This window comes from Ammospiza caudacuta, chromosome Z (assembly GCF_027887145.1).
Source record: "Ammospiza caudacuta isolate bAmmCau1 chromosome Z, bAmmCau1.pri, whole genome shotgun sequence".
NCBI classification, from domain to species: domain Eukaryota; kingdom Metazoa; phylum Chordata; class Aves; order Passeriformes; family Passerellidae; genus Ammospiza; species Ammospiza caudacuta.
The window spans coordinates 76502378-76529219 of NC_080632.1; the positions used below are offsets into that span (position 1 = coordinate 76502378).

Consider the following 26842-nt stretch of genomic DNA (forward strand, 5'->3'; position numbering starts at 1 on the left):
AGTCCAACAAAAAATACTGGCTGAGTAGAAGAAAGGGATGGAAACTGTGGTTGGAAAAGCCATCCTGTTTAGCAGTAGTCAGGTGACAGTCAAACATGCACAGACAGCCGCACTAGCCCTCCTGAACTGCGCCTCACTTCACTCTTTCTTGGGCAGTGGTGAATTTACAATGGTATTAGAGAACTGGAGATAAAGGGACAGATGACAATTAAAAGGACATTAGTAATTTTACTTTTCCAGTTAAATAACTTTTATATTACTTGTGTGTTTTTAAAATTCATCCAAGTTGTTTTATAATTCATCTAGTGTGTTTTTTATAATTCATCTAAGTATGAGCTGTAACTGGATTTGTCAATTTGTCAACACAGCTTGAGAGGCAGACAGGAGACAGAGGTCCAGCTGGGATATATAGGATATGGGAGAAGTGTTTAAAATCTTAGTCATATTCTGAGGAAGTGGGAGAACAAATAGTGAGCTAGTGTCTGTATTTACAGCTGGTATGTTTGCTCCGGGTTTTTTTTTAGAATGATGGCCTTTATCCTGCCACCAGTTCCAGGACCAAAGATAAAAGGCATAGATACACATCTGCTGGAGGTGAGTATCACAGCCAACAACAAAAGAATTCACCATAACCTGCTTTTCCAACTTATGTACTAGCAAACAGTTACCACAGTAACGTGTAAAACTGCTTCAGTTACTCAATGTTGAAAATAGGCAACAATTTCCAGTTATATATGTGAAGGATATGTGTGAGTCAGAGTTTTGTCTTTCACTTGTAACAGGAGTTTAAGAACAGGGTTTGTGACTGCCCTGTTCCTTGGGGCATAAGAAAATGCCTCTGTGAACTTCTTAGTAGTTCTTATGGAAGATGCTCTTCACCGTCTTTTGCTATGCTGCGGAGGCAAGACATGTCTACACTGCAGTTCTCCTCCATTTCTTTCTTGTTAAACTCAGGAGACCTATACCTGTCAAAAGCTCCCTGCTCCTCCCACATTACAACATGAATTTTAGGTTTGTCTCCCCACTGAGGAAATTCAGGAATTATTCTTCCCTTCTTTCAATATTTTCTGCAGCAGTAGAAATCAGGTTTAGGTCTAGCAATGTAACTGTCGTAGTGTTTGTGCATCAAATATGTAGACTGTTCACAATTGTTCTAGTCATATAATCCCTAAGGTTGACAATGAAAAATTATATCCTCTTCATTGTACCTTCAGACAGGAAAATCTGAAGAATTACTGAGTGCTCTTGGTTGCCATGGTTTCCCTCCAACATCAGACTGCGAGGAACTACTGATAGAATATCTGGAGGTAGAGGACAGTGAGGATCAGCAGCTCATGCCAAGTCATGACACTCCAAGTAAAAATACAAAAATTATTCTCAAGGAAACAGACAGTGACTCGGGCCGAGGGAGCTGTGATAGCCCTTCGCTCCTCCCTGTGAAGTGCAGGGAATCCCACAGCCTTCCATCTACTCTTCAAACACAAGATGTACGAGCTAAAGAAAAGAAAGGGGGGAAAGGGAGCTGGGACACTCGGTGTGCGGCCTCGACCTCAGAACAGAAAACACTCCCTTGTGAGAGTATAAAGTCGTGCACATGGCTGGCAGCTCAGTTACCCAGTAATCAGGCTGCTATGTTTGCCTACCACAGCACTGTTGAGGCATTCAAGATAACACTGAACACCACAAATGTGAACACTTCACCAATTTTGGTGGGAAATGAAGAAAGTCATCAATCGCTATATCCTATTGCTGAAACTGTGTATGATGACCTGGAAAAGATAAACGAGATGGAGTATTCCAAAACTGACCAAACCACAGTGCAGGTCAGACAAAATGAACATAGTAACAAGTCACCTTTCCTGAATCCTAAACTAATGGACTATGTAGAAGTTCATAAAGTCAGACAAGATGAGGAACCAACACTATTACTGAAACGTAAAGAAAACAATGAAAAGACCAAAAAATGCACTGTTCCAGGAACCAGCAAAGAATATACCAAGGTCTCAACAGTTGTGGACCATCACATTTTAGTACTATTGCCAGATCAGCGCAGTCAGAACACACCTGTATCTCAAGAACCTGTAGCAGAAACATCTCAGAACCCTCAGCAAAGTCAAGCTGAGAAGAATACGAGCTACAGCACGACAACTCCAAGTGACTCCAGAAGAGACACCAGTGGATCAGACTACATGGATCCATCTTCCTTTATGCCCTCCTTTAAATAACCTTTTAGTACAGCACATACTTAGTAGTTACACATAGTAAAACAAAATCACATAGCAAACAGCTCTTTAGAAAAGCTTAGCCTCCAAAAGCCTATCCTCCTATGTGCATTGTACAGGTAATAAAATAATCTGTGAGTCGATGTAATAGTCATGGACGTAAATCTTGGATCACTAGCACACATTTCTGTCACAGGGAAACGATGAAATGGGTCTTGTGTATCAGGAAAAATGCACTGTAAAATAATTATTCAGTTCTGCAGAGCTTCTGTTGGTTGATGAAGCCTGAGGAAATAACACAGATTCAAAAAGATGAAAATTGCTATGGGTGAGTCAGCAAACCATAGCGGTCTGAGCAGTTCCTCCATTACATAAATCATTGCACAACTGTATTCTTACCTACAATGTGTTTTCATCTTAATGCATTCTGACACTGCATTGTTTTCCTTATCTTTCTTCTCAATCCTTGAGAAAAAGGAGCTCTTGTACATGACAAATCATATACAAAACCAAATACATCCTACAAATGGCAGTAAAATAACAAATTATTCTAAATATATTTTTGTTTAGTTTCAATGTGACAGAAAGCTGCATCCGATTCATATCCTAGTCCAGACAAACCAAAATGAAGAAAGCAGGATAATATATGATATACTGCCTTACTGTATATAATACACAATTTTACTTTAATATAAGCCCATATGTTTAACTACATATTTTTAAAGGCTATTTTTCTATTACCAAAAAAGAGCAAAATAAAATATTTTTTAATTGCCCAGTGCTACTTAGCTGCCGAGGAACTTTTCTCTTTCCTTCTGCTGAGGCAGTAACAAGTAAAGCTATAATTTCTATACAAAGCATAAAATTAAACTTTATACTAAATAAGAATATGGAGACATTTTTAAACTATATTTCTAATATATTACAGATATATTACTGTTTGAATTTTAAATTATTTGTTTCACAGGTTTTTTATTACCTGTAATTATATAATTAAAATAGAGTTTAGGTTTTGAGACCCAAGGTTCTTTCCCTTTGGATTTGTACTGTGATGCCAATTGTAAATGACATGGGGCTCTCCTGTATCCTGCACTTTTCTCTGACCCTTGTAGTAAAATTTGAAGTCATATTTTTCATAATGAATTTATGAACAATAGTTTTGGAATCAGCCTCCAAGGTCTGATTCAGACCTCCACTGAAAAAGCAGTGGGAATGAGGAGTCCATGTATTTGGTCGTGTGTTCCCAGAATAGCAGTGGAACAGCAAGGGTCCATTATATCCCATGTAACTGAAGACAGAATCAAAATTATGCTGTAGTGGCTGCAAAGTTGCTCTGGCCTTCCTTCTTGAAACAAAAGTTTAATTGACTCCAGAAAAGTATGATTATAGGATGACTGGCTAAAAGTGGGCCAAGTATTTAGGCAGCATCTCTAGCTTCAGGGGAAACTGGAAACTTGAGGTGAGGTAATGATCCTGTACCTGTGCAGGGGAGTGTATTTGATAGATGGGCTCTCTTTTGGTAGTCTTCTTCCTGAACAGCTTTACTTTTCTCCATATTTTTATGATTTTATGCACTGAGCAAGCCTTTCTGCAGTATCAGGTACTTGTTGCAGAGCCAGACAAAAGAGAATTTCAGATTTTGAAGGTCCCAGAAGGCCATATCTAATTCAGCAAATCAGATTCTCACCCTTTACCTTCAAAGCCCTGGAACTCCTCAAGCACAGGTTGGTAGAAGCACCTAGCCTTTGCACAGACAGGGCGTTAAAACTTAACTAATCATCTGTGTGTCAATAAACATACGTGGTAGTGTAGACTGTAACATTAGGGTGGCATCAGATTTAGAGCCTGTCCTCTGTACAGGCAGCTGCCCAATTCCAGGGGCTGATCAGAGCAGTCTGGATGCTCTGCTGAAGGTGGGGGAAGGCATCCTAGATTCCTAGTTCAACCACTTATTTAACACATAAAGACATGAAGGGGCTACTCCAGGTATCAAACATAAAACACAGTTATAGTTAATTGAATAATTTTACCATAGATACTCTGTCTGTAGTATACATTAAATATTCCTAGAGATGCTAGAAGTACTGCAAAGCAACTCTTGAGATATGAGGAATGTGTGTGTAAGCTGACAACACACTGTGTCTGACAATGTCTTATTAACTCTTCAGTTTTCTGACTGAATCTAACAGAGCTAACAGGATCAGACACATTCCTCTTTCTTTACACAGATAGCTCTGTCTGTGCTATTTCCTACACCTAGTGATGTGCATAAAGATATGCTGCTACAGGCCTTCTGGGATGTATCTAGTAATGCACAGAAGCTGTAGTATCTCATGAAACCTAGAGTCTAAAGATGTTCCTTACAGGGTAGATTTCTAAGGTTAGAACAGAATGACTACCCAGATGTATGACAGTAACAGGCTGTTCCTACCGTATCTTTTACCTGAAGTCACTTCTCACCTGAAGCAAAAAGACACAACAGTTAGCAGATTTTAAGTGTATGACTCATCCTGCCTAACTGTAGGCATGTGTGCCTCTAATAATCCACAAAGAAGGAAAGTCAAGGAGTCTCTCTGCTTTGTCATAAATGAATACTGAAAATGTAAAATAGTTGTAGCCTAAATTACTTTGTGTGGTCTTGAGCATTTCCCACCTTTGCTGATGAATGTCTCAATATGCCAAATCATCTTGTCTCCCTGTGAAAAGGGAAAGTCAGCTACAGTGGAAAAGGGACATTTGCTTGCTGCTTTGAAGTGTTGGAGTATTTGCTAGCTAAATGTAATTTCAGCACATTGTCATAAATATATTTAATTCTTGAAGCTGAACAAATGTGCAGGTAGAATAGTTTTCCCTTGGATTTGCTTATATTTTCCAATATTTTCCTTGTTCCTCTCAGTGGCAGAGCTTCTGAAAGTGGCCTTAAACATCTGAAAGTACATTAAAAAAATAAAATACTAGTGTTCTGTGGAATCAAAGTAACCTTCAGCTAAGTATTTGGTCCTTTGAATTTTCAAATAATTAATTTTTTTTGTTTGCAACAATATTTTTCTTGCAGGCCTTTAAGCTTTTCATTAGGAAGTACATGAGTTTTTGCAGCAGTTCTACAGAGTCAATCAGTAAAAGATTATGGCACACCAGTGGGGAAAAACAGGCTCTTGATACCTCCTTTGATATCCAGGGGGATGAACAGAATTTACCCCTCTAATTCTTGCACAGTTTGTCAAATTTTTTACTTGGAATAATTATTTCAAGAATGTGAATAATCTTTTCAATGTCAAAGTTACCACATGTCATTTATAGTGTGAACTACTTTGTAATAGTGTAAAATCCCTAAAAGGTAGCATAAAGACTCTTCTTCATAATTAGTTTTACAAAATTCCTAAAATTGAACATATATATTTTATTTAATTACCTTTCCTTCTGATTCAGACTAATTTTATTAACATTTTTTCTTCAGTATTGGCAAATATGATTCCTTACCATACAGTTGTTTACTAGATTTTTTTTTTAGCAGAGACATATTGGATGTACAATTTTAATATTTCTGTGTAATATTTCAGACTTTAGAAGAAATAAAAACTAATGAATTGGCATGTGCTCACAAAGATCAGTATCACACATGATGAGGACTTTAGGTTTGGTCTTTATGATACTATGTAACTACAAAGATTTTTTTTTTAAAAAATGCAGTGAATTAACCTGATATAATATTAGTCAGAGGATGTATGTGTTTATGGAACAAACTGTAAAACAAATATGTAATGATGATTTATGTCAAACCAGTGAATTCTGTAGTATATCCGTCTGTGTGTCTATGTTTAAATGGCTGAAAAATAGACAGCTGCTTTAAATGTCCTTCAAATATCCAAAGTGTAGTAGCAGCAGGTGTTCAAAATTAATAAGCAGAATTTTTTTGTGCTTTCTAAAGCATTATTTATGTGGGGTTTACATCATGAAGCCTGTAAGTGTATTTCGTAATTTCACGGCAACTATCAACTGATCTGAAGGTGTTGTGCAAGGAAACTGAAGTCCTGTAAGCCACTTAATAGACATCAGACATCTACAAAGCCATAAAGACAAATGAAGTGAAAAAAGCATCATGAGATCAGGCATCACATTCTCAAATAATTGCTACCTCAGAGGTTTTCTTTGCTCCCTTTAAAAGGCAAACAAGAAAAAGCATTTTGCTTTGTGTGCAAATTTGTGACTCAATCTATCAAGAATTTAAAAATTTTATTTGTAAATTCAAAATATTTTTGTTAACAAACCGCTTGTCATGGAATCATCACTTGCGTGGCAATGGTAGTATGAAGATGGAATATTCTAGATGTGTAGCAAAATTAAATGTTTTTAATATGGGGGGAAAAAACCAAACTAAAGAACATTCCACTTTGTAAGAATATCCTTGGTGCCCAGATGGACAGTCAAGCATCGGTCCCATTCCTGACCTCAAAAGTTTTTTGCCACTATTTGTATTTCCAGGTCACTGGGACTGATCGAGCCAATTTTCCTGAGGTGCTTTCATTCTGGATCTCAGCTATGGAACTTGGTATTTATCAATAATTGCTATTTAGAATTACCTATTTTCAACTGAGTTCCTAGGAAGCAAACCTTCCAGTTCTGTCTCTAAATGAGTAAAAATGGAAAGCCCTGCTCTCAGCTATCTCAAACAGTCACACTAAAATCAGGCTCCAGTTCCTGTGGGTGTGGAAAGATGGACTGAATTATAACAATTTTAATAACCTTGTGGCTCAGCCTTGAAAACCATTTTGAAACAAATCAGGGATTTTCTTCATTTTTCTGGTGTATGTGAAGCAGAAAAATAAAGATAAATGGATGCCTAAATACATAATACATGGGGATATAAAGAGCTTAAATATCATAGAAGCATGGAACAGTTTAGGTTGGAAACAACCTATAAGGTCATAGAGTCCAGATGTTAACCTGGTCCTGCCGAGTTCACCACTAAATGACAGGGAGAGGGACAAGACTGCTGCATGTGACAGAACAGAAAAGGAGTACAGTCACTATGGGATGCTACATGGTAGATGATGAGGGAAAAATGCATTTTGACTACAACTGAAAAGCAGGGGGGAAGATGGGAAAATGGAAGGGAAAGAATCAAATATGAGAATAGACAGTAAAACGTGAGCACTAGCAGAACTGAGAGGAATGATAAATGAGTTAGTGAGGGGGGAAAAAGGAAGGGAAGAAAATACTTTAATATCAAAAGTGGGAATGTGCACAGCTACCTGGTATAGTCCACAAAAGCAGTAAAACCTTATGGTTGGCAAAATGCTGAAATCGGCTACGATAGATCAGCTGTTTCACATGAGCAGAAAAAGTCCTATACATGAGAAGTGGTCATTCTTTTTCTGCCAGTTACAGGATTTTTCTTCCCCCTATCTGACATTGGTCCCAGGCAAAAACAAAACTTGAAGAGTCAGCCTCAGCATCTGATCTGACACTGCATTTCCTACATTCCTAAGGGAATAGAGAGAAAAAGTGCATCACACTGCTTTGATAAACAATCTTCTGTTTTTCGCACAGATATACAGGTGAGATTTTTTTTATCCATTTACATTGTCCCACACATATTTCTACCATCCTTAAGCATTGTTCTGTTTTTATTTAGTATATATAATTCAATGACCTAGAAGTTCCAAGAGAAAAAACACTTTGGGGATATTACTAAGCAGCCTCTTGGCATTTCTGGGCATTGTTTCAGTTTGTACCTGTGACAGTGTATCTGTTAATACTTTCCTTAGTCGGAAAGTCTCTGTCTTGGTAATAAATTCTGAAAATTACCAAGTTAGGTTTAAAATACATCTCCTCAATATATTACATTTTTAAGAGGCACTATTATATCTGTTGGAAGTAGTTAAGAAAAATACCTGCATTAGTTGTGTGGCCTCATAGAATGCTGATATGCTAAGAGCTGATCTTATACTCAAGATGTTAGTGCATAGAGCAGTTAGATATAAAAAGGTCTTTTTTTATATATTCCTCTTTTTGGAAGGTTTTTTGTCCTTTTCTACTCCGTGATGCTGCTTGTCTTGGATCTTGACATTATTTAACTATTTTTTTTAACAATGCTGCTTTTGGATCTATTTTTGTGAGCTGCTGAGTACCTTCACCTCATTTTCACATCAATAAAAATTGAAATATTTCATTTCAGTTCCTGCAGTGGTTACTTTCAGAGACTTGTAGCACTGAGTAGAATTTTTAGATGATGCTGAAAATCATTGTACAAGTGACTTGTAGAAAATTTTCCTTCAGTAGGATGCAAATCTATACATGTCTAGAAGGCAGATTTTTCTACAGACAGAACTATAATGATGTCGTATCACATTTTTTTAAAATATTCATAATGCTGTAGACTACTCTTAATTCTCATCCCTTTGTCTTTCATTCCAAAAGGGAGAGGAAACTACTGCTCAGCTATACTTAGAAAGAGCTCCTGGGCTGCCTTAGTGTTGTCTGTTTTTAATTTTGGAAAGTAATTTTTTCTATTCTGACTACAAAAACAGTTCATCTGATATAATATAACCATCAGTTCTTATATATGTGTTATATTGCTCAGAGATACTCAGCACTATCTTGGCTTCTGAAATCTTTTTGTTGTTTTTGTGTATGTTTTAGTCATTGTGTAAGATATAGCAGTACTGAGGGCACTGTTATGAAAAAGTACAGCCCAGAAAAAACGTGTTAATCATAAACTAATCATATTTGTTCAAAATTCTGATGCGCTACTAAATGAGGGTAAAAGTCTGTGGAATCTCCCTTGCCTTTAATTGTGCCAGCAGACTCTCAAAGACATGAAAATTGCATCTTCTGAATAATTTTCAGAATAAACAGTATATTTTCAGCAGAGAAAGAAATGACCCAGTACTTAGAGCAAATTTATTTCCATTTGCATAAACCATTTCGTTGGTAGATTTGCAATACAAGCTAGGCATTTTTTCCACTTCAGTTTCAAAATTTGTATGCAATGTGGAACATGAGAGGTTATTGCAGTGTCATTACTGTAGCAACAGAATGACTTTAAGCACAATTATTCTATGAACCAGATCCAATTTTTTTTTTGTAAATTTCTAAAATACAAGAAGTTGTAAGAATCAGATTTCATATATTGTATGTACATTCTTTGGAGAATACTGGTATAAAAGTAGTTGCTCAGGAATTCTTCATTGTTTCTAAGTGTATCTAGAAGAAAATGCTTTCAAATACATTTTTTAAGTTCTTAATATTGAAAGTGCTGGCTTTACTAAAATCTGTTGGTGTTTTCACTTGTAAGATCAATATTGTTATGAGGTCTGTAGCTTTCTGATGAATTTTTTGATCTTTTGTCATTGTAAAATCTCTTTGCAATGGTGTTCGCATTTCAGTTTAATAAAAGTTCGTGAATAAAATTCCAAGATTCTGTATTTCTTCATGATATGCAACATTTCAACTATATCATGTACGGAAAGAAAAAGGAAAATCCAGGCATCCAAGACATTCTGTGGTGCAGGATTCTGCTGTTTTCCATGGAGAAAGCTCAATGATAGATATTTAACCAATTTTGGTGCACTAAGTAATTGAGCAAGGTAACACAGATGACTGACATGCCTGGTCACAACTTTTATGTTTCTTTATGGCTCTTCATGTTGATTTAAATCATATTTATCATTGAAAATCAGGGACTTGTTTAGCAAAGGTAAAGATCAAGAAAGGTTGAGGGTTGGGGGAGTCCTAAAGTATGTAGGCACTGCCCTGGTTACAAGAGGGTATTCATCTCTGACACTTTGCACCAACATTGGGCAGTTTTCCTGCAAAACTAGGGCTGCCCCCCTGGCTACCTGGGGTCAGTCTTCTGTCTTAGGAGCAGGCAGGGTCATCAAAAGCAATGTGAAATACCTCTCACTGCCAACTGTGTCTGGTTAAACTGTGCGCCAATTTCCATTTCAGGTGGCAGGTAATGCCACCTTGACCCTTGATTCTTAAGTATTACAAGGATGTTCTGGTTTTGGCTGGGGCAGAGATAATTTTCCCCACAGCAGGTGGGCCTGTGTTTTGGATTTGTGCTGAGTGCAGGGATGATAATAGAGATGTGTTCGTTGCTGCTGAGCAGAACTTACATGGAGCCAAGGCCTTTTCTGGGTGCGTGGGAGACTGGGAGGAGACACAGCTGGGACAGGTGACCCCAGGTGACCACAGGGATGTTCCAGACCATGCTCAATGTGAAGTATTGAGTAAAAACAGGGCATTTGGAATGATGGTGTTTGTCTTCCCTAGTCACCATTACACGTGAGAGGCCCTGCTCCCCTGGAGACAGCCTGACCATGGGACGTGGTGAATTAATTCCTTTTGTTTGGCTTGCATGTGTGGCTTTTGCTTTTTCTATCAAACTCTCTTTATCTTGGCCCAAGGGTTTTCCAGCTTTTTACCCTTCCCTTCCTCTCCCCATTCCCACTGGTGGAGACTGAGTGTGTGGCTGCCAGGGTTTGGCTGATGGCAGGTAATGGAGAAACAAAATAGAGCTTCCCAATTCTCCCATCCTTGTAGGAGGTTGTGCTACATCTCTTCCCTGACAAAATCAAAACAAGGGAGTAAATGGGTCAACAGCCAGGAGAGGTTAGCCCTCAGCATATCTGCCACTTTCTCCCCATCCACCCAGATGTATTTAACATAAAACAATTCAGAGAATCACAGTCTGGGTCAGGTTGAAGGGCCCAACACTGGGCCATCTGGTCCAAAATCCCTGCTCAAGCATCACCCCAGAGGACACAGCAGAGGCCTGCACCAGGCAGTTGTTGAGTATTTTCAGATAGGGAGACAGTCTTCTTTACTCTATGTGTGTGACTGTGCTCTTCCACTGCACAATCACACACATAGTAAAGAAGATTTTTCTCATGTTCAGGTGGAATTCTCTGTGCATCGGTTTCTGCCTGCTGTCTCACGTCCTGCTGCCTGGTACCACTGAACAGAGCCTGGTCCCTGCTCTGACCCCTCCCTGCAGACACTGACAGATGGGGATGGGGTGCCCTCTCAGTTATCCCTTTTCAAGGCTGAACAGGATCAATTCTCTCAGCCTTTCCTCATAATGGAGATGCTCCAATCCCCTGATCACCTTTGCAGGTCTCTGCTAGACCCACTCCAGGAGATCCATATCTCTGTTGTGCTCCAGAGCAGACTCCAGGTGAGACCTCACCAGAGCTGAGTGGCAGGGCAGGATCACCTCCCTTGAATTTCTGGCAGTGCTCTTCCAAAGGCATCCGGGATTCTGTTGGCCTTCCTGGCCACACGGGCACAGCTGTTCATGCACAGTTTGGTGTCCACCAGGAGCCCCAGCTCCTGCTCCACAGAGCTGCTTCCCACCAGGCTGGGCCCCAGCCTGTGCTGGTACCCAGGGCTGTTTCTCCCCAGGGGCAGGATCCTGCATTTTCCTGTGTTGGATTTCAGAGAGCTCTTCTCTGACCATCTCTTCAGCCTGTCGAGGCTCTTCTGAAGGGCTCACGGTCAAACAGTATCAAAGACTCGGGATGGGACAGCACAGGGTGACACTAATGGGACAGCACTAGCTGACGCCACAAGAACACCGTGGAATGACACTAGGGGACAGACAGCAAGAGATGACCTCAGGGGATGGCATGTGATGACAGCGGGGGGACAGCAGCGCACGTGCCGGGACGGTGCGCTACCCGGGCGGGCAGCCATGGCGGGGCGGCTGCGGCGGCTCGGCGGCGGTGAGGGAGCGGCGGGGGCGCTGAGGGGGCGGAGGGGGCGCTGAGGGGGCGGAGGGGGCGCTGAGGGAGCGCTAAGGGAGCGGCGGTGGCGCTGAGGGAGCGGCGGGAGCGCTGAGGGAGCGGCGGGGGCAGTGAGGGAGAGGAGGGGGAGCTGAGGGGGCGGCGGGAGGGCTGAGGGAGCGCTGAGGGGGCGGCGGGGGCGCTGAGGGGACGGCGGGAGAGCTGAGGGGGCGGCGGGAGAGCTGAGGGAGCGCTGAGGGAGCGGCGGGAGAGCTGAGAGAGCGCTGAGGGAGCGGCGGGAGAGCTGAGGGAGCGCTGAGGGAGCGGAGGGGCCGCTGAGGGACCGTGAGGGAGCGGCGCGAGCGCGGTCCGGGGACGGCCGGGGCTCCGTGCAGCTCGTGCAGCTGCAAATCCCTTGGGAAGAGTTCCAAGGGTAAATCTTCCCTAACTCATGGGTTTTCAGCTTCTCTTTTGAGACGGGACTCTTGTAGATTCTATATTCATTAGTGCTGTAAGTGGTTGTAAGGGAAGTGACATTGTGTCTAATTAATTTCAGGAAACTTTATTATTCAGTCATTTACATTTCACATGTGTTTTAACCTTTGGCTTTTAAAAACAAGTGTGTAACTCTCAGTAGTTAGTGTTCTAGCTGCAGGAATAGAGTCTCTTGAGATAACTCCTCGCAGAATCGCAGGATGGGTCAGGTAGGAAGGGACCACAGTGGGTTATCTGCTCCAGCCTCCCTGCTCCAGCAGGGCCATCCCAGAGCACACGGCACAGGATTGTGTCCAGAGGGCTCTAGAATGTCTCCAGTGAAGGAGACTCCACAACATCTCTGGGCAATCAGGTGCCTCTTTGTGATACCTGCTGAATTGCGTGGACAGTTCAATGAAAGGCAGAACAGTGTGATGTTCCCAGGATTTTGGAGCAAGAATGGAAGATGGCAGCTGGAGTTATCAGGGCCCTAAGCACAGCTCGTGTCCCCTGAACAGCCTCCCCCAGGGCTGTACCCCTTGTCCAGGAGGCCTTGGTTTCATCTCTGCCTTGGCTGAGCCAGGAGCCTTGCCACCAACCCAGCCCTGGCTCTGTCTCCTGGATGGACCTTGCCCTTCTGCTGTGGCCTTGTGCCCAGCCCTGCCCTGGCCCCATCTGCTGCTGCTCCTGCCTGGGTGGACCCTGGACCTGGCTCAGCTCCATTTATGCAGGGCACTCTCAGTGAGCCCAGCTTTGCCTCTGCCCTGCTCCCTGGGACTGCCCATGCTGCAGTCACCTGGGCACCTGGCTGCAGAGCATTCACCCAGTGCTTCCAGACAAGAACTTGTATTAGAAATAGGTTTTATTTTCAAAATAAAAATTATTCTTCTGTCAAAATAGAAGCCCATGCAAAACTAAAAACTTGAGTTTTAATGGGTGAAACATAAACACCTTTCTTTTAAAATTACATATATTCTGCCTCCTACTTATTTTTCCCCACAAAAACTTCTCAGACTGAAAAAAAACCTCCAAAAATTTCTGTGACTATAGCTCGTGTGTTCATTGAACAAGCTTATTGAGCAAATATTTTAGGTGTGTTGTTTGCCAAGTGTTTCATAATTCTTTTACTATTTTATAGTTGCCTTTAGGCAGCAGAAATGGAAAAGTTCCCTCTCCACACAAGCAAAAATGCCTCCTTGTGATTTTGTACCTGAAAAATATGAAGTAAGTAATGTATACTACACTGAATTTAAATAAATCTTCATTACTGGGTTTGGGTGACAGATTCATCTGCTAAATATGATTACAAAATTTTCTTCTTTGGGCATAGCCCAACTGCTACAGCTAGGATATAACCTGTACCTATGTGACAAATCTCTAATTTGAAAACATTTTAAGAAAGATGTTTGTGCAGAACCATGGCTTTATTTCAAGAAGTTGAGTTTCAGAGGTTTGTAGAACAGCCTTCTGTGTGCCAGAATCTATTACAATCTTAATCCTCTAGACAGCTGTGTAATCTGTGTGCTCCACACCAACTACTTGATTCTGGATCTTTGGAAGGCTGGGATGGATACTGACTGTTTTATTCCACTCAGTCCTATCCCTATGAACGCATGCAGAAGATCCGTGAACAAAATATTGCACCTTCACTGAAAACATACTACAAGAGGCCATTGCTGCTGCACCAGGGGCATATGCAGTGGTTGTTTGATCATGAGGGACGAAGATACCTTGATCTCTTAGCTGGAATTGTCACTGTCAGTGTTGGACACTGTCACCCGTAAGTATGTTGCTTTTTGATTTATGGTACAAAACCCAGGAAGAGACACCTATGCTTGTTTTGTGCTTATTATTCTGAAGCTCTGTGAGCCTAAAATCAGAATATAACTTAACTGAATTGCCATGTGTCACAATACAGTTTCTGCTACATTTTGAAGGATTCATTAATTTGGTCTGCTTGCCCCTTCACCTGGCACATGGTGCAGCATCTGCGTTTGCAGAATCAATAGCACAGAGGTATGTGCAGGTATGAGTGAGGAATCTGTGTGGAATTCCATCCCTTTGTCTCTGCCTTGCTACATGCAGGAAGGTAACTATGGCTACCCAGAAGCAGCTGGCTCGCCTGTGGCATACCACCAACATCTACATGCACCCAGCAATCCACGAGTATGTGGAGAAGCTAACTTCTCTTTTTCCAGATCCACTGAAGGTAAATTGCTTCTGACAGGAGCAAGGGCTGGTGAAGTGGGTCTCTGTTTATGAGAAGTATTTATTAAATAATCGAGAGCCATGATATCTCTCTTACTGTATGGGGAATACAGACTATCAGTTAAAGAGCACAAGTGTCCTCAGGGCCTTTTCTTCAGACCCAGCTGTGGAGAGGCATAACATCCCCAATTATTTCTGTTCTGTTTGTTTTCTCCCTTCACTTTTCACTGTGAAGAGGCATTGTGGGCTTAAAAATTACTTTGGAGGAACAAAGAAGATGTTTGCTATTCTGACATATAGCTGGCCTTAATTTTCTTGATCTCATGAAAATCCACAGTGGAAATTGTTTGACAGTATTTTGTGTAGTATGTGTAAATGTTTACCAACATTTAAACAGATAAATCACAAAAATGTCATGTTTCATATTTACTGAAACAGTAAGAAAAATAACTTTTGTTCTCAGGTAAAATAAATTGATGATAAAATGAAATTGGGCTAGCAGAAGAGCATTAAGCTATTGCAATCTTAAAGATGGAAAGAGAGTAAAAAAAATTTAAACATCCCACTTTGTTTGACCCAACACTTTAATTTCTCTCTATCAGAAATCCATCTTAGGAAAATCTGTAAACAGAAACCTCTTGAGATTTTTCTGTACCCTCCCAGAGCACATCCATTGCATCTTTGTTGTCATCTGTCACATAAAGGCAACACTAACTTTATCGTGGTGAGGTCGCCCTGTGGCAGTTCTAAGCTAGAATTCATCGTGTTACTAAGGGACATGGTCTGATGCCAAAGAAGAAGGAGGTGTTTTTGTGCTGTACTGACCCCAAGTGTTCTCCCACAGGTGGTTTATCTCACCAACAGTGGGTCAGAAGCCAATGATTTAGCTATGTTCATGGCGAGGCTACACACTCGTAACTTCGACATCATCTGTCTCAGGTAATGCCAACACAGCTTCACAAAACCACTCTGTGTGTGGAATCACTCTCTGTGTGCCTAAAACAAGAAATAACTGAGAACGCTTTCACCCCAGGTCTGCAGAGGAGAATGCTATAAAATTACTGTATTTGACAAAGAGGAGTAAATCAGGAGCTGAAGTTTTCATACAGCATGTTAGTTTGCAATAAAAATGCAACCTGCAATTTTTGCTTGTGTTACCTAGAAAATGATCTGATGTCTGTGTTCACGGTGTGCTTTGGTAGACTTTTGTTCATGGCCAGACCAAGACTGAGCAATTGCTCCTTTCTTCCTCCATTTCTCTTCTGCAGTGCCCCTGTGGGTGCAAAGGTACCTCTGGAACACCAGTGCAGTGAACCTCAGCAGAGAACTGCTCTGCCTGGGAGCTGATTTTTGTTTGCTTTGCTTTGCTGCCTTGTTATTCTGTCAGGGCCCTGAACCACAGTTCACTGCACAGGTACACAAACAGCTCTTCTGGCTTAATGACAGGGACGGATGTGGGCTGAACTCCAGTACACTGTAAATAAACACCAGCATAAGCAGTTCCCTTTACTGTGCAGCCCAGGGAGCCTCAAATATTAGAATAAAAGGCTGTGTTAATGAAGAGCTGTATTTTTCTGTTACTGTGTTCAACAGAACATTGAGTACCTACCTTGTTTGTGTATCCTCACTAACCAATTTTGATTTGTATATAAAACTGACAGCCAACCACCATTTAGTTTAATGATTGGCAACACCTTTTGGAGACAGCAACTGTTTCCAAGATTCAAAAGACAGAGGTGTTTGCTCTGTAGGGTTCGGGTGCTACAGTAGAATTTCATGAGGCACTGTCTGAATCACTGTTGGTTCCAATGATTGTACTCATCTCCTCTCAAACACTTCTTCACAGTTTTTATATTTGTAATAGCAGCGTCAAAAGGCAGAGCAAAAAATGACTGTAGGAATCTTCTTAGTTTCAGTGCAAAAATGCACATTTTCCCCAACAATTTATATCTCAGAAGCATGCCTTCTCAGAATTGCTATTACTGCAAGCAGTTCTCAGAAATGAGTGATGTTGATCTGCTTTGTTTTTTTGCACAGAGGAGGATACCACGGAGGCAGCCCTTACGCACTGGGCTTGACATCTCTGACTTCTTATAAGCATGGCGTTGCCAATGGCTTTGGCTGTACAACTGTGAGAATTTTTTTTTTTTCATTATCTGGGTAACTAACAGTTTATTTTAGTATTTCAGCAATTGCCGTTTTCTGCTCTCAAGCACTTTATGGCCACTAATCAAAACTGCAGTGTAGCAGTTTCTGCTGTGTAAATTCAACAAGAGCCAGAGTCCCCTTTTCTTCTATGAATAGTTTCTTAGGCTAATTTGGAGTTAGAACAGCCATAACACAAGTGGTCCATGATTTGCAGTTCTTTAGTCATGCTTGATGTTTTCATGGGAGTCTGTGTAAAAAAATAATGCTCTGAACACCTTTTTTCAAGTTTGTTTTGTCAGACCTGTGCAAAGCTGCTTTCAGATGGTCTGGAGCAGATCCTTCACTACAATGACTGGAAATCCTATCTCAGCAAGACAGGAGACACATCTGTTAAGGAGATCCACTGAGATTAAATGGCAGTGTGTTATATCCCTGCCCTTGAACAGATTGGAATAACTTTCTGTCTAGGACCTGCTATTGCAGACTCCAATAGTTACAGGTGACAGCCACGTTATTAACCATAGGAAGGCTCATTTACAGCAGCTCCCCAGCCTGTCTCAGTGAGTGCCCTAATTCATGTGGTATTTCATCAGCAGCAAGGATTAGAAAGCTGGAGTTTTCTCTATTAGATGTGCCTGCCTCACTCTACTTTGCAGATTTTGTTCATATTTCAGATTACCGAAATACTACCAGAAGCTCTTAAAATGCTGGCATTACCTTTAGGTAACCAATATCTTAAGAATGAAAAAAGGAATAAAAAATCAGTTGAGTGGCTATTGATGCAACACTCTAAATTTTTGATTCCAAAACTGTCTTGGTTATTTGGTGTTACTCCCCAAGTGTTCTTCACACAAGTTCCTTGAACTGTGTTTGCCCCTTGATTCTAACAGCTGTTTTTCTGTTTTGCCATTAGTCATCAGATCAAAAGATCTCTTGAAAAGGTGTCATCAAATCTGTAGCTATTTCTCTTATGCCTGACAGACAATGTTACCAGATGTTTTTCGTGGTCCATGGGGAGGCAGCCATTGTAGAGATTCTCCAGTGCAAACTGTTCGAAAATGCAGCTGTACTGAAGGTTGGTCCATGACAAAAATTTTTGGATTACAAAATACTAGTGAAAATGTGTTATAATTACCTCCTCAAGAAAAGTAGATGTCTGGTTAGGTTTTGCAAGGCTGACCCAAAAGAAATATTCCAGATTATCTCAGGATCTTCATCCCAATGGGAAAAATGTGGGACAGATGACACCACGTTCTCAGATTTCTTCTTGAAATCCCAGTGTTTGTTTCCAGTATTTGTTATGATCAGCTCTGGAAGCTGTGGAACTCACTTCAGCACATCTGGAAGAACAGAAGTGTTGATGGTCTTTTTTGTGGTTTCTAAAGTTCTGACAGCTTTCCAGATTTTATATTGGAATAAGGCAAATAGTAAGAACAACCAGCCATAGGTGAAGGTCTTACATGGGGCAAGATGTTCCATTTACAACACAGTGTGAAATCTCCTCTACTGCTGTGCAGCTAACAACAGTTCCAATCAGTTTTTCTACTGTTGCAACAAGCACGTTTTATTATTTTAGTTCATATGGACACTTAACAGAATGGTTTGTTTTTAGCTTTGCTGTCCCTAGTGGATGGCAGCATTAGCCATACTAATTGCTCTGTTCTTTATCTAAGCACAGACTGTGTTCTCCAGAATCCTCCTACCTGCCCTAACCATGGAGTACACATTTATGAGAAGAGACTCTCCTTTAATGTTTAGCTTTTTACTGTTCATTTGAGAGGTGGTATTTACCACGCAGTCATACAACACTTGTTGCTTAGATGCATAGTTTCATGTTTTGAAGCTAGTTTTGTGTCATGTGAAGTAAATTTCCTTCAAACTGTTTCCCCTGTAAACAGGTGCATGTCTTGCAAAAGACCAGTACATTGAACAGTTCAAAGATACTCTGAATACCTCAGTGCCTAAGACAGTAGCTGGATTTATTGCTGAACCAATCCAAGTAGGTAGTTTCCCATTTCTCAGTTGTGATAGCACAAGTAGTGTGAAATAAATACTCAAATCTGATATTCTTTAGCTGCAACCTGAACATAGATGCTTGCTGATTCTTACTATGATTTTGTAATGATTTAAGCACCTTAAATGTTTGAAATTTCAAATTTCAGCTTTTGTCACTGACTTCAATGGAACTAGAATTTTCCTTGTGAAATTAAACAAAGAATCATGATTAAACATACTTTTTTTTCTGCATTTAAATAGTGAGTGTGATGCATGCTATGGTTTGGTTTCTATTATCTCCTTTCAATTTTCATTACTATTTCTGTAAACTTTTAACTCAACCTCCTTCTCCCTCTTCTAGTCCTGTTGTCCACTACATTTTTAACAGCTGTCCAGTAACTGATGGCCACAGGATTCATTCTCCTAATGTTTGACCCTACATTCACAATTGCTTTAGACATGGTTCTTCAATAGGAAAAATGAGAATTTGTCCCAGGCAAGAGAAACAATGTGAGAACTATAACTACAAGGGGAAACTGCAGCAGTTCTCTGGTTTTTACTGTTTTCTAAGAACTTACGTATTTGAGTCTTAAAAGCTGTTCTGGTCCAGGTGGAGGGAAAAAATTGAATTTCCAAGGCAAGTGCAAACTGTCAAGGTGAAAAGACATGGAGGAGGCAATGTTCTAAACAAGTTAACCAAAGAAGGAATATGAATTCTCTGGTTAACTTCCTCATCAAACAGTTCCTGGGTTTTGCGGTGTGTAGGTTTTCATGGTCCTTTCAGCAGTTTTGTTAATTGACTTGGTCTTACAGTGATCATGGTCTCACCAACATTCCTGCCAGCACAACCAGCGGAGCAGCAGGCAGCACTGTGGAATGGGAACGCGTGACCTGAGCAGGAGCTTTCTGAAGTGATTTCATCGCTGGAGCCAGAAGCTTGTAATAGCAGTCCTGCTGTTACCTGAGGGCTGCTAGGTTCTTTTCTCAAGCAGAATTCCTGTTTCCTTGTCTGTTCCTGAAAACATTGTGTTTCTCACTTGGCAGGGTGTTAATGGAGCTGTTCAGTACCCAAGAAATTTCTTAAAGGAAGCTTATCAGCTTATACGGGAAAGAGGGGGCCTTTGCATTTCAGATGAAGTGAGTCAGATTTTTTTACTTAAGAATTCTAGAGTAGGGTACTTCTGAAAGTTGTCCTAAAAGAATCCAGGTGAAGCCTGGAAATAATCTAAGTGAAATGTGATACACTTCATAGCTTAACACAGTGTTAAACTGCATCTTTCCAAGCATATGAGCCTCCCAGTTTTTACTGCCTTTTTTCTCATTTTGGGCAAAGGTAACATTTGTAGCAGACTTCAGTCCTTACCTGCTGGGAGCAGTAAATTTACACAAACATGCAACGAATAGCAACAAGTAGCAACAAATGCTACTTGTGATGGAAGATTTGTCAAAATAACCCGTCCTTTTATGAGTGTTTTTGACACACATAGAATACATAAAATACTTGATTGCTGTACCTCTGCAAAATATGTTTTAGGAGTAGAATTTTCTTAACTAAAACAATACTACTATAGTATCAAATGTGTCAAATGTTTTTACATTTCTTCTCCACTTTGAAATGGACGCCGCATCTTATTTGCGCATCTCACCAGGCCTAAGACATGATGACATCTTACAAAAACCCAATTACAATAAATAGCATTTTGTGTAGAACCATCTGAATAAGTGTCCTAATACAAGTTGACTCCAGATACAGTTGCTGTTTAATGCAAATCAATAACAATAGAAACACAAGAAAAGGCAATACATAATAAAGCATGAGAAAGTGATGAGTGTATCTCTGAATTTTTCCTTTGAAAGGTGCAGACAGGATTTGGACGCACAGGCAGCCATTTCTGGGGGTTTCAAACACATGGTGTGGTCCCTGACATCGTTACTTTGGCAAAAGGAATTGGCAATGGCTTCCCAATGGCAGGTGTTGTTACAACAAAAGGTATGTGTTCTGTTCCACTATGATCTAAAACAGTAATTGCAAATATAATACAAAATAATTACTGGTGGAGAGATGTGTGTTTAAAAAGCTGAATGTTACTTAAAACTTTTTCTCAATCTATCTTTTGAGAATTGATTTGGGTCCTCATTGCTTTACCTGTTTTACCACATGTGCTGTATCAGTACAAAGCTGTATTTAAATGGGTTTAGTTGTATAACTGAAGCAGGAATGAACATGTGAGTGGTTTGTAGAGCTGGTAAAAGAGCCTGGAAACCCTCACCGAATTCACTGTTTTACTGATAAATATACTGTGAATAAATAACCCAGCTATTTGATTCCTACAAATGGCAGGCTCAGTCTAGGGAGGAAAATCTGTAGATAGCAGGTAAGAGCATATGTTAGAAGCATGACTTTTAAAATAAGTTTTGTTTTGATATCTGCTAGGCAGTATAGTTTTTGGAAATACTCATATTTTGCTCAGACTGCTTCCAGGAAATCTTGCTGTGTTGTCTCCAGTAGAATCACAGTTGAACCACAGCAAATGAAATTGTTGTTACAGTAACAAATGTTTAAAGCAATTCAGTACGCTTACAGAACAAGGCAGAGGCGGCCACCAAGATGATCAGAGGGGCAGAGTACTAAGAGGAAAGGCTGAGAGAATTGGGATTGCTCAGCCTGGAGAAAGCTTTGGGGTGACCTATTTTGGCCTTCCAGTGTAAGAAGAATGGAGAGGGACTTCTTAGAAGAGCATAGAGTAACAAGACAAGGAGGAATGGCTTTAAACTGAAAGAGATTAGGTTTAGATTAGATATGAGGAAAGAACTCTTTACTGTGAGAGGGGTGAGGCAGTGGCACAGGTGGCCCAGAGAAGCTGTGGGTGCCCCATCCCTGGCACTGTTCACAGCCAGGCTGGTTGGGGCTTGGAGCAAACCAGTCCAGTGGAAGGTGTCCCTGCCCGTGGCAGAGGGGTTGGAACTGGATCATCTTTAAGGTCCCTTCCAACCCAAACCATTCTGTGATCCTGTGATTCTATGAATGGAAGGAGTAACCAGTGTTGTTCTTTTTCTTTCAGAAATCGCAAGTTCCTTGGCTCAAAACCTTCACTTTAATACGTTTGGAGGAAACCCTTTGGCCTGTGTAGCTGGAGCTGCAGTTCTTGACGTAGGGAGAGCATTATATGAATTTATCTGTACCACAAGATAAATTGTTTCGAAAGATGAAAGTTGCACATATAAGTTTCTATGTGGGCAATTTTTAAAATAACTGAGTAAAGTGCATAAACATATGTGTGTCCCATACACAGGAAAAAAATCCTGATTAATTTAATTGCAAAAATTTTCAGATCTCTAGAAGGAGTAGGAGCCCTGTAATTATGACTTCAGAATCATCTTTATCTCCCTTGGGCTCTCTACTTTGTTAATAAAATTGTAGGAGAGAACTTACTGAAGAGCCTTAGCTAATTCTTTCATAGCACTATACAAATCCACAGCGAAGAAAATCTATTTTCTGGCATACATGTTTAACAAAATTTTAGGCTTTATGCTTTTGCCTTATGCTTAAAAAAACTTTTATGACCAGACAATTAGAAATACCTAAGGTCAAAAATTCTTCTGGAAAAAAAAATTAAAAGAAAACAGAAAAATGTGCAATGTATTTCACTTATTATTCAGTAGAAAATCAGTCAGTGGGTGGTAGGTCACTATTACAATTTGTTTTGATTATGCACAGAAGATTCATTCCTGTAGTGCACTTCATTACAGCAGACACTGTTTCTATTCATGTTACTTTCCTGAGTGGTTTGGGGGGGTTTAAGCTATTAATAAGATGGATGATTGTATAAAGAACCCATATTTTGGGGTTTTTCAACTCTGAAATAACTTGGAGCCTGGCTCTGAAATAATTCCAAGGAAATTGTTAGAATATTCAGGAAGAATAAAATGGAGTTGAAAGAAAAAAAAAATGTAGAAACAACCACTTTATCTTCTGTAATTATTTTTAAGTGTAATTTGTCTAAATGCAGATGTTAGGTTCATCTAATGGTTTGTGTGTAGGTGCTGTATGTGCCTGCAAATAAGAACTCTGATTAAGGAAGACAGCATAAAGAATGAAGAAAAGATTGTTATTAAAAAAACATGTTGTTGCTAAATATAAAATAGTATTCAAGCTGTTCCCTGTCTAGTGCATAAACATAGATAAACCTAGTCAAATTCTATTCTTCTCATGATACTGAAAAAAATTAAAACATTCTGGTAAGATTTTGAAAATAGTTCTTCTGGTCAGGTATTTTCCAGCACAAGTACAAGAGAGCAGGAATTACTGGATTAAATGTAAACATTAAGAAAAATGTGAAAAGTGACACAGAAATATGAAAGTATTATGTGCAACTGTATTCTGATGCTGTGATCATCACATCAGTGACGTGAAGAGTTCTTCTAAATGTGAGCAGTGAGGTAGTCAAGGAACATAGCAAGGAAGTGAGATAAATATAGTGACAAGTTCAATGGGGATTAACAGAATGTGTTGAAAACTTTTCCTGCAACACTGTAATGGTACTTCATTTTAACCAGGCTATTGAAGAAGACGATCTACAAAAAAATAGTGAGGATGTGGGAACATATATGCTGCTGGAGTTGGCTAAACTACGGGATAAATTTGAGATTGTTGGAGATGTCCGTGGCAAGGGACTTATGATTGGAGTAGAAATGGTGACAGATAAGGTTAGTGACTTCTTCATTCCTTTCAATTTACAGTGCCATTGAAGGTTTTATCACATTTTATTTCAGTTGAAATAATAGAAATACTTCCTGTTAAAAAGCAGACAGTGCAGTGGGAAAACACTGCTCTGGCTAAAAACGAGCCAGAACATTCCATCATTCAGCTATTTCACAAGCTTTGAGTAAACAGTGAAATGCACCTTAACTGCACAGGCTTATGAGAGCAGGTAAGTTATACAGCTAACATTTTCAACTAGAGTTGGGATTTGTTGGAGAGACTGGAATATACATCTTTGTCACAGAACTAATTTAGAATATCTGAGTGAAGTTTAGTATTTCCTTTCCTCAGGACAGCCGATGCCCTCTTCCAGCTGAAGAAATCAGTCAGATCTGGGAGGACTGTAAAGACATGGGGGTTCTGATTGGCAGAGGAGGGCTCTACAGTCAGGTACTGAACCTCTAGTTGTAAATAAAGCTTATTTTCTTTCCTTGTGAACTACATCCCCGCTTCATTCAAGTTAAGTTAAATTAGTTTAGTAAATAAATTAGAAAATGTATACTCTTAGGAGCCATCTCTGTTTAATACTGCTTATTTTAAAACTGGGCAAGAACTATATGATTATTTTCAAATATTCTGAACAAGCTCAATGCTTGGAGTTTTCCTTCAGAGGGACAACTTCCCCTAGAAAACCAAGGTATGCAAGGTATACAGTCAATGCAATTTAGAAGAACTCAGTAATACTCAGGAACAAGTCTTTGCACAGTTTAGGTTATCACCTGACACATCAGTACAAAACTAGTAGTTCTTTGAGTCAGGGGAGCTGGGTAATGTTCTGATTCTATGGCAATTAAAGGAAAAAAAAATGGTGTTGACAGCAAGTTCAGCAACAGCACAGAAGAGAGAGTTGGATGTGAAGGCCATCAGCCCACAGCAGCTGACAGTGTACTCCATGCTGCAGCCAGGACACTGCACCAGCTCCCTGCAGCACTCAGCTAACGGCAGAGAATTGCCTCAGGGCTGGCCCCTCTGACACAGCGGAGGCAGCTGCCATGTGAGATGGATGGACGGTGGCTAAAATAAATCAGACACTGTGTCTGTTACCTCATCAGTCCTTCCCTAAGTCACAGACCAAGAGGCAGGTAACGAGCTGAAGCTCAGTGCAGTAAAATCTCATTCTGTCTGATAAGAGGGCTGTTTACCTGTGAGTGTTTGCTTCAGCAGCAGCTGTGGGTGGGAAAGCCCATTACTCTGCTCTTCCTGTATTAAGTCCCATGATGTGAGGCCAGAAAAATCTGAAATTTAAGCTTCTTATGGAAAATAAATACTCTTGGAAACATAGATTAAAAATTCAGACTTAAGAGACTGCCTTCTTGACAAGTGTAGCTGTATATATAACACTTCCTGATCAACATTTCCAGCTATAGCACCCTAACTACAATGTAGTATTTAGTGATTCATTCATAATGCATTCTCTTAAAAGCCTTTAAAAACAGCCTATAATAAAAAAGCAAATCAGCTGACACAATGGGAGAGCCTGCCATTCTCAGCAGATACTACTTTTCCCTGTGGTAGAGCTGCAAGAAAGGAAAATACGTCTGTCTCTGTTCTTTCTTCATAAAAATCCATCTGAGATTTTACTCTGTCTGCCGAAACAGAGCTGCAGACACGACCTACTCTACTTAGGTCTTTTGTGGAGGCAGTTAGGTTATCAAGAGGGGGTCATGAGTCAGATGCAATTCAGTGCAGTCAAGTTCAAAATTGCTCCACTTCAGAGTACATTTATCATAAGCCTCAGTGCCTGCGCTGCTGTTCTCCTTTTTTCCTCACTTTTTTGGGGCGGGAGTGCTGACCCAGATAGGCTGCTTGAAACCATATTCTTTCCATACAATTCGAGCACTTCTTTTTTCTTTTTGTTCTCTCTCCTCAGACATTCAGAATTAAGCCTCCTATGTGCATTACTAAGAGGGACGTCGACTTTGCTGTGGAAGTATTTCGTACTGCTTTACAGAGACACGTGAAAAAAGCAGCTGCAAAATAGAATTGGTTTGTTTCCTTACATGAGAGGCACACACAATCCCTGACACTTGCAACCCAGACTGGGCACTAATCTACCCTGGAAAATAAAATCACAGTGTGACTATTACATGCTTGTTCAGTATCATAAGTGTTCTGCCTTACAGTGTTCAACAAGGATACGGTGTAATCTGTTTTGTAAAGCTACAATTCAGTTCTACAGTGCTGATTTGTATGAACTGCACACCTATTTTGCCATTATCAAAAAAAAACCTGACTGGATTAACAGGGTATCAAATGGAGAGGCAGGCATATGTTCTTCTTTCCCCTGTGAAAATCCTATCAAAATCAGTAATTTTTAGAAAGAGTTACAGAAAGAGTTGGGAAAGAAATTTCAGAGTTAAAACTGTTTACCCTGCCTACAAGGACACACTGTAATTAGAGCATTGCAAAAAGTTTGCAGACAGTTGAGATGTTTCTAATTACAATAATTACTTTTATCATGGGGATAAGAAATCCAGTCATCGCTCTCTCCAAAATACACTTCTCTTTTCCTCCTGCTGCTTTTGGGATTGCACAGCACACCCATTTTGTAAAGGTGCAAACTCTGGAAGGTGGAATAAAATGTTCTTTCTTACATAATCACTTTTTAATGTGTAATGTCATTGCTTCCTTCAGTTTCCAACAAAAAAACAGATGTTGTGGACAGTCAGCAAGAATTGTACATTTACCATTTTCCTTTTATTTCAATTTTAATATTGGAAAAACTTCTTGACCCAATAAAGCACCATGTCAGGTTGGGGGGAGGAGAGTATTCTGCCAGTACTTCAGAGGAACTTTGGTAACAGAGCATCAGTACCTCTCCAAATCTTACTCCATGGGTCCTAAACAATATTGTACAGCCTTTGCTGAGCACTGTCTTCTTTAACTCCATTCATAACTCCTGTGTACAAACTAATTCCACTCCAAAATCAGTTATTTGTTATCCCACCTTTTTTTTTTCCTACTGAAGATCAGGCAGATTATGCCTTTAAACACAAGCGTAGTGCCTTTCCTTAGAAATCAGAACAAATTAATTAATTCATGTCATTCATTTATTTCTCCCTCACTTATTCCAGCAAGGCTGTTCCGCTCGACCTTTTTTCCCCAACACCTGCCACAGAGGTAACTGTACAAAACAAACAGCAATTGTCAAAACTGGTTTAAACAGCTTTGTCATCTAACTTCTTCCCTTCTATCTGCTGCTTAATGTAATTAAGTAATTTGAAAATGGCAGAAGAAAAGCCCGTATCTTGGCAGTGCTTCATATTTGATAGAGGATCAAGAATCAAAGAATATTCTAAGTTGGA

At 40.1% G+C, this 26842-nt stretch overlaps 2 protein-coding genes across 3 annotated transcripts in view; both read left to right on the plus strand.

The window, feature by feature from the left end:
• The window catches only part of PRLR (prolactin receptor), a 126181-nt gene extending 123589 nt beyond the window's left edge, over nucleotides 1-2592 (plus strand). Inside the window, exons 14-15 of the mRNA XM_058823702.1 lie at nucleotides 525-594; nucleotides 1215-2592. Of these exons, the coding sequence (XP_058679685.1) occupies nucleotides 525-594; nucleotides 1215-2225 (1081 nt within the window). The 3' untranslated portion in view covers nucleotides 2226-2592. The remainder of the gene's footprint in view (nucleotides 1-524; nucleotides 595-1214) is intronic.
• Nucleotides 2593-13567: 10975 nt separating this feature from the next.
• AGXT2 (alanine--glyoxylate aminotransferase 2) lies at nucleotides 13568-26084 on the plus strand. Of its 2 annotated transcripts, XM_058823926.1 has the most exons (13): nucleotides 13568-13648; nucleotides 14020-14204; nucleotides 14510-14633; nucleotides 15477-15571; nucleotides 16670-16763; nucleotides 17762-17855; nucleotides 18679-18779; nucleotides 19820-19912; nucleotides 20633-20765; nucleotides 21838-21926; nucleotides 23333-23482; nucleotides 23829-23927; nucleotides 25408-26084. In XM_058823926.1, the coding sequence occupies exons 1-13, from the start codon at nucleotides 13613-13615 to the stop codon at nucleotides 25516-25518; spliced, it is 1404 nt and encodes a 467-aa protein (XP_058679909.1). In that variant the 5' UTR covers nucleotides 13568-13612; the 3' UTR covers nucleotides 25519-26084. The 2 variants fall into 2 exon arrangements, with proteins under 2 accessions (XP_058679909.1, XP_058679911.1); XM_058823928.1 differs by lacking the exons at nucleotides 17762-17855; nucleotides 18679-18779.
• The last annotated feature ends 758 nt before the right edge of the window (nucleotides 26085-26842 follow it).

Coding starts and splice junctions, on each gene's coding strand:
- AGXT2 (XM_058823926.1), top strand. CDS start 13,613: ATGCCTCCTTGTGATTTTGTACCTGAAAAATATGAA. Junction 15,572..16,669: donor TTCGACATCATCTGTCTCAG/GTAATGCCAACA, acceptor TTTTTTGCACAG/AGGAGGATACCACGGAGGCA. Junction 17,856..18,678: donor AAAATGCAGCTGTACTGAAG/GTTGGTCCATGA, acceptor CCCTGTAAACAG/GTGCATGTCTTGCAAAAGAC.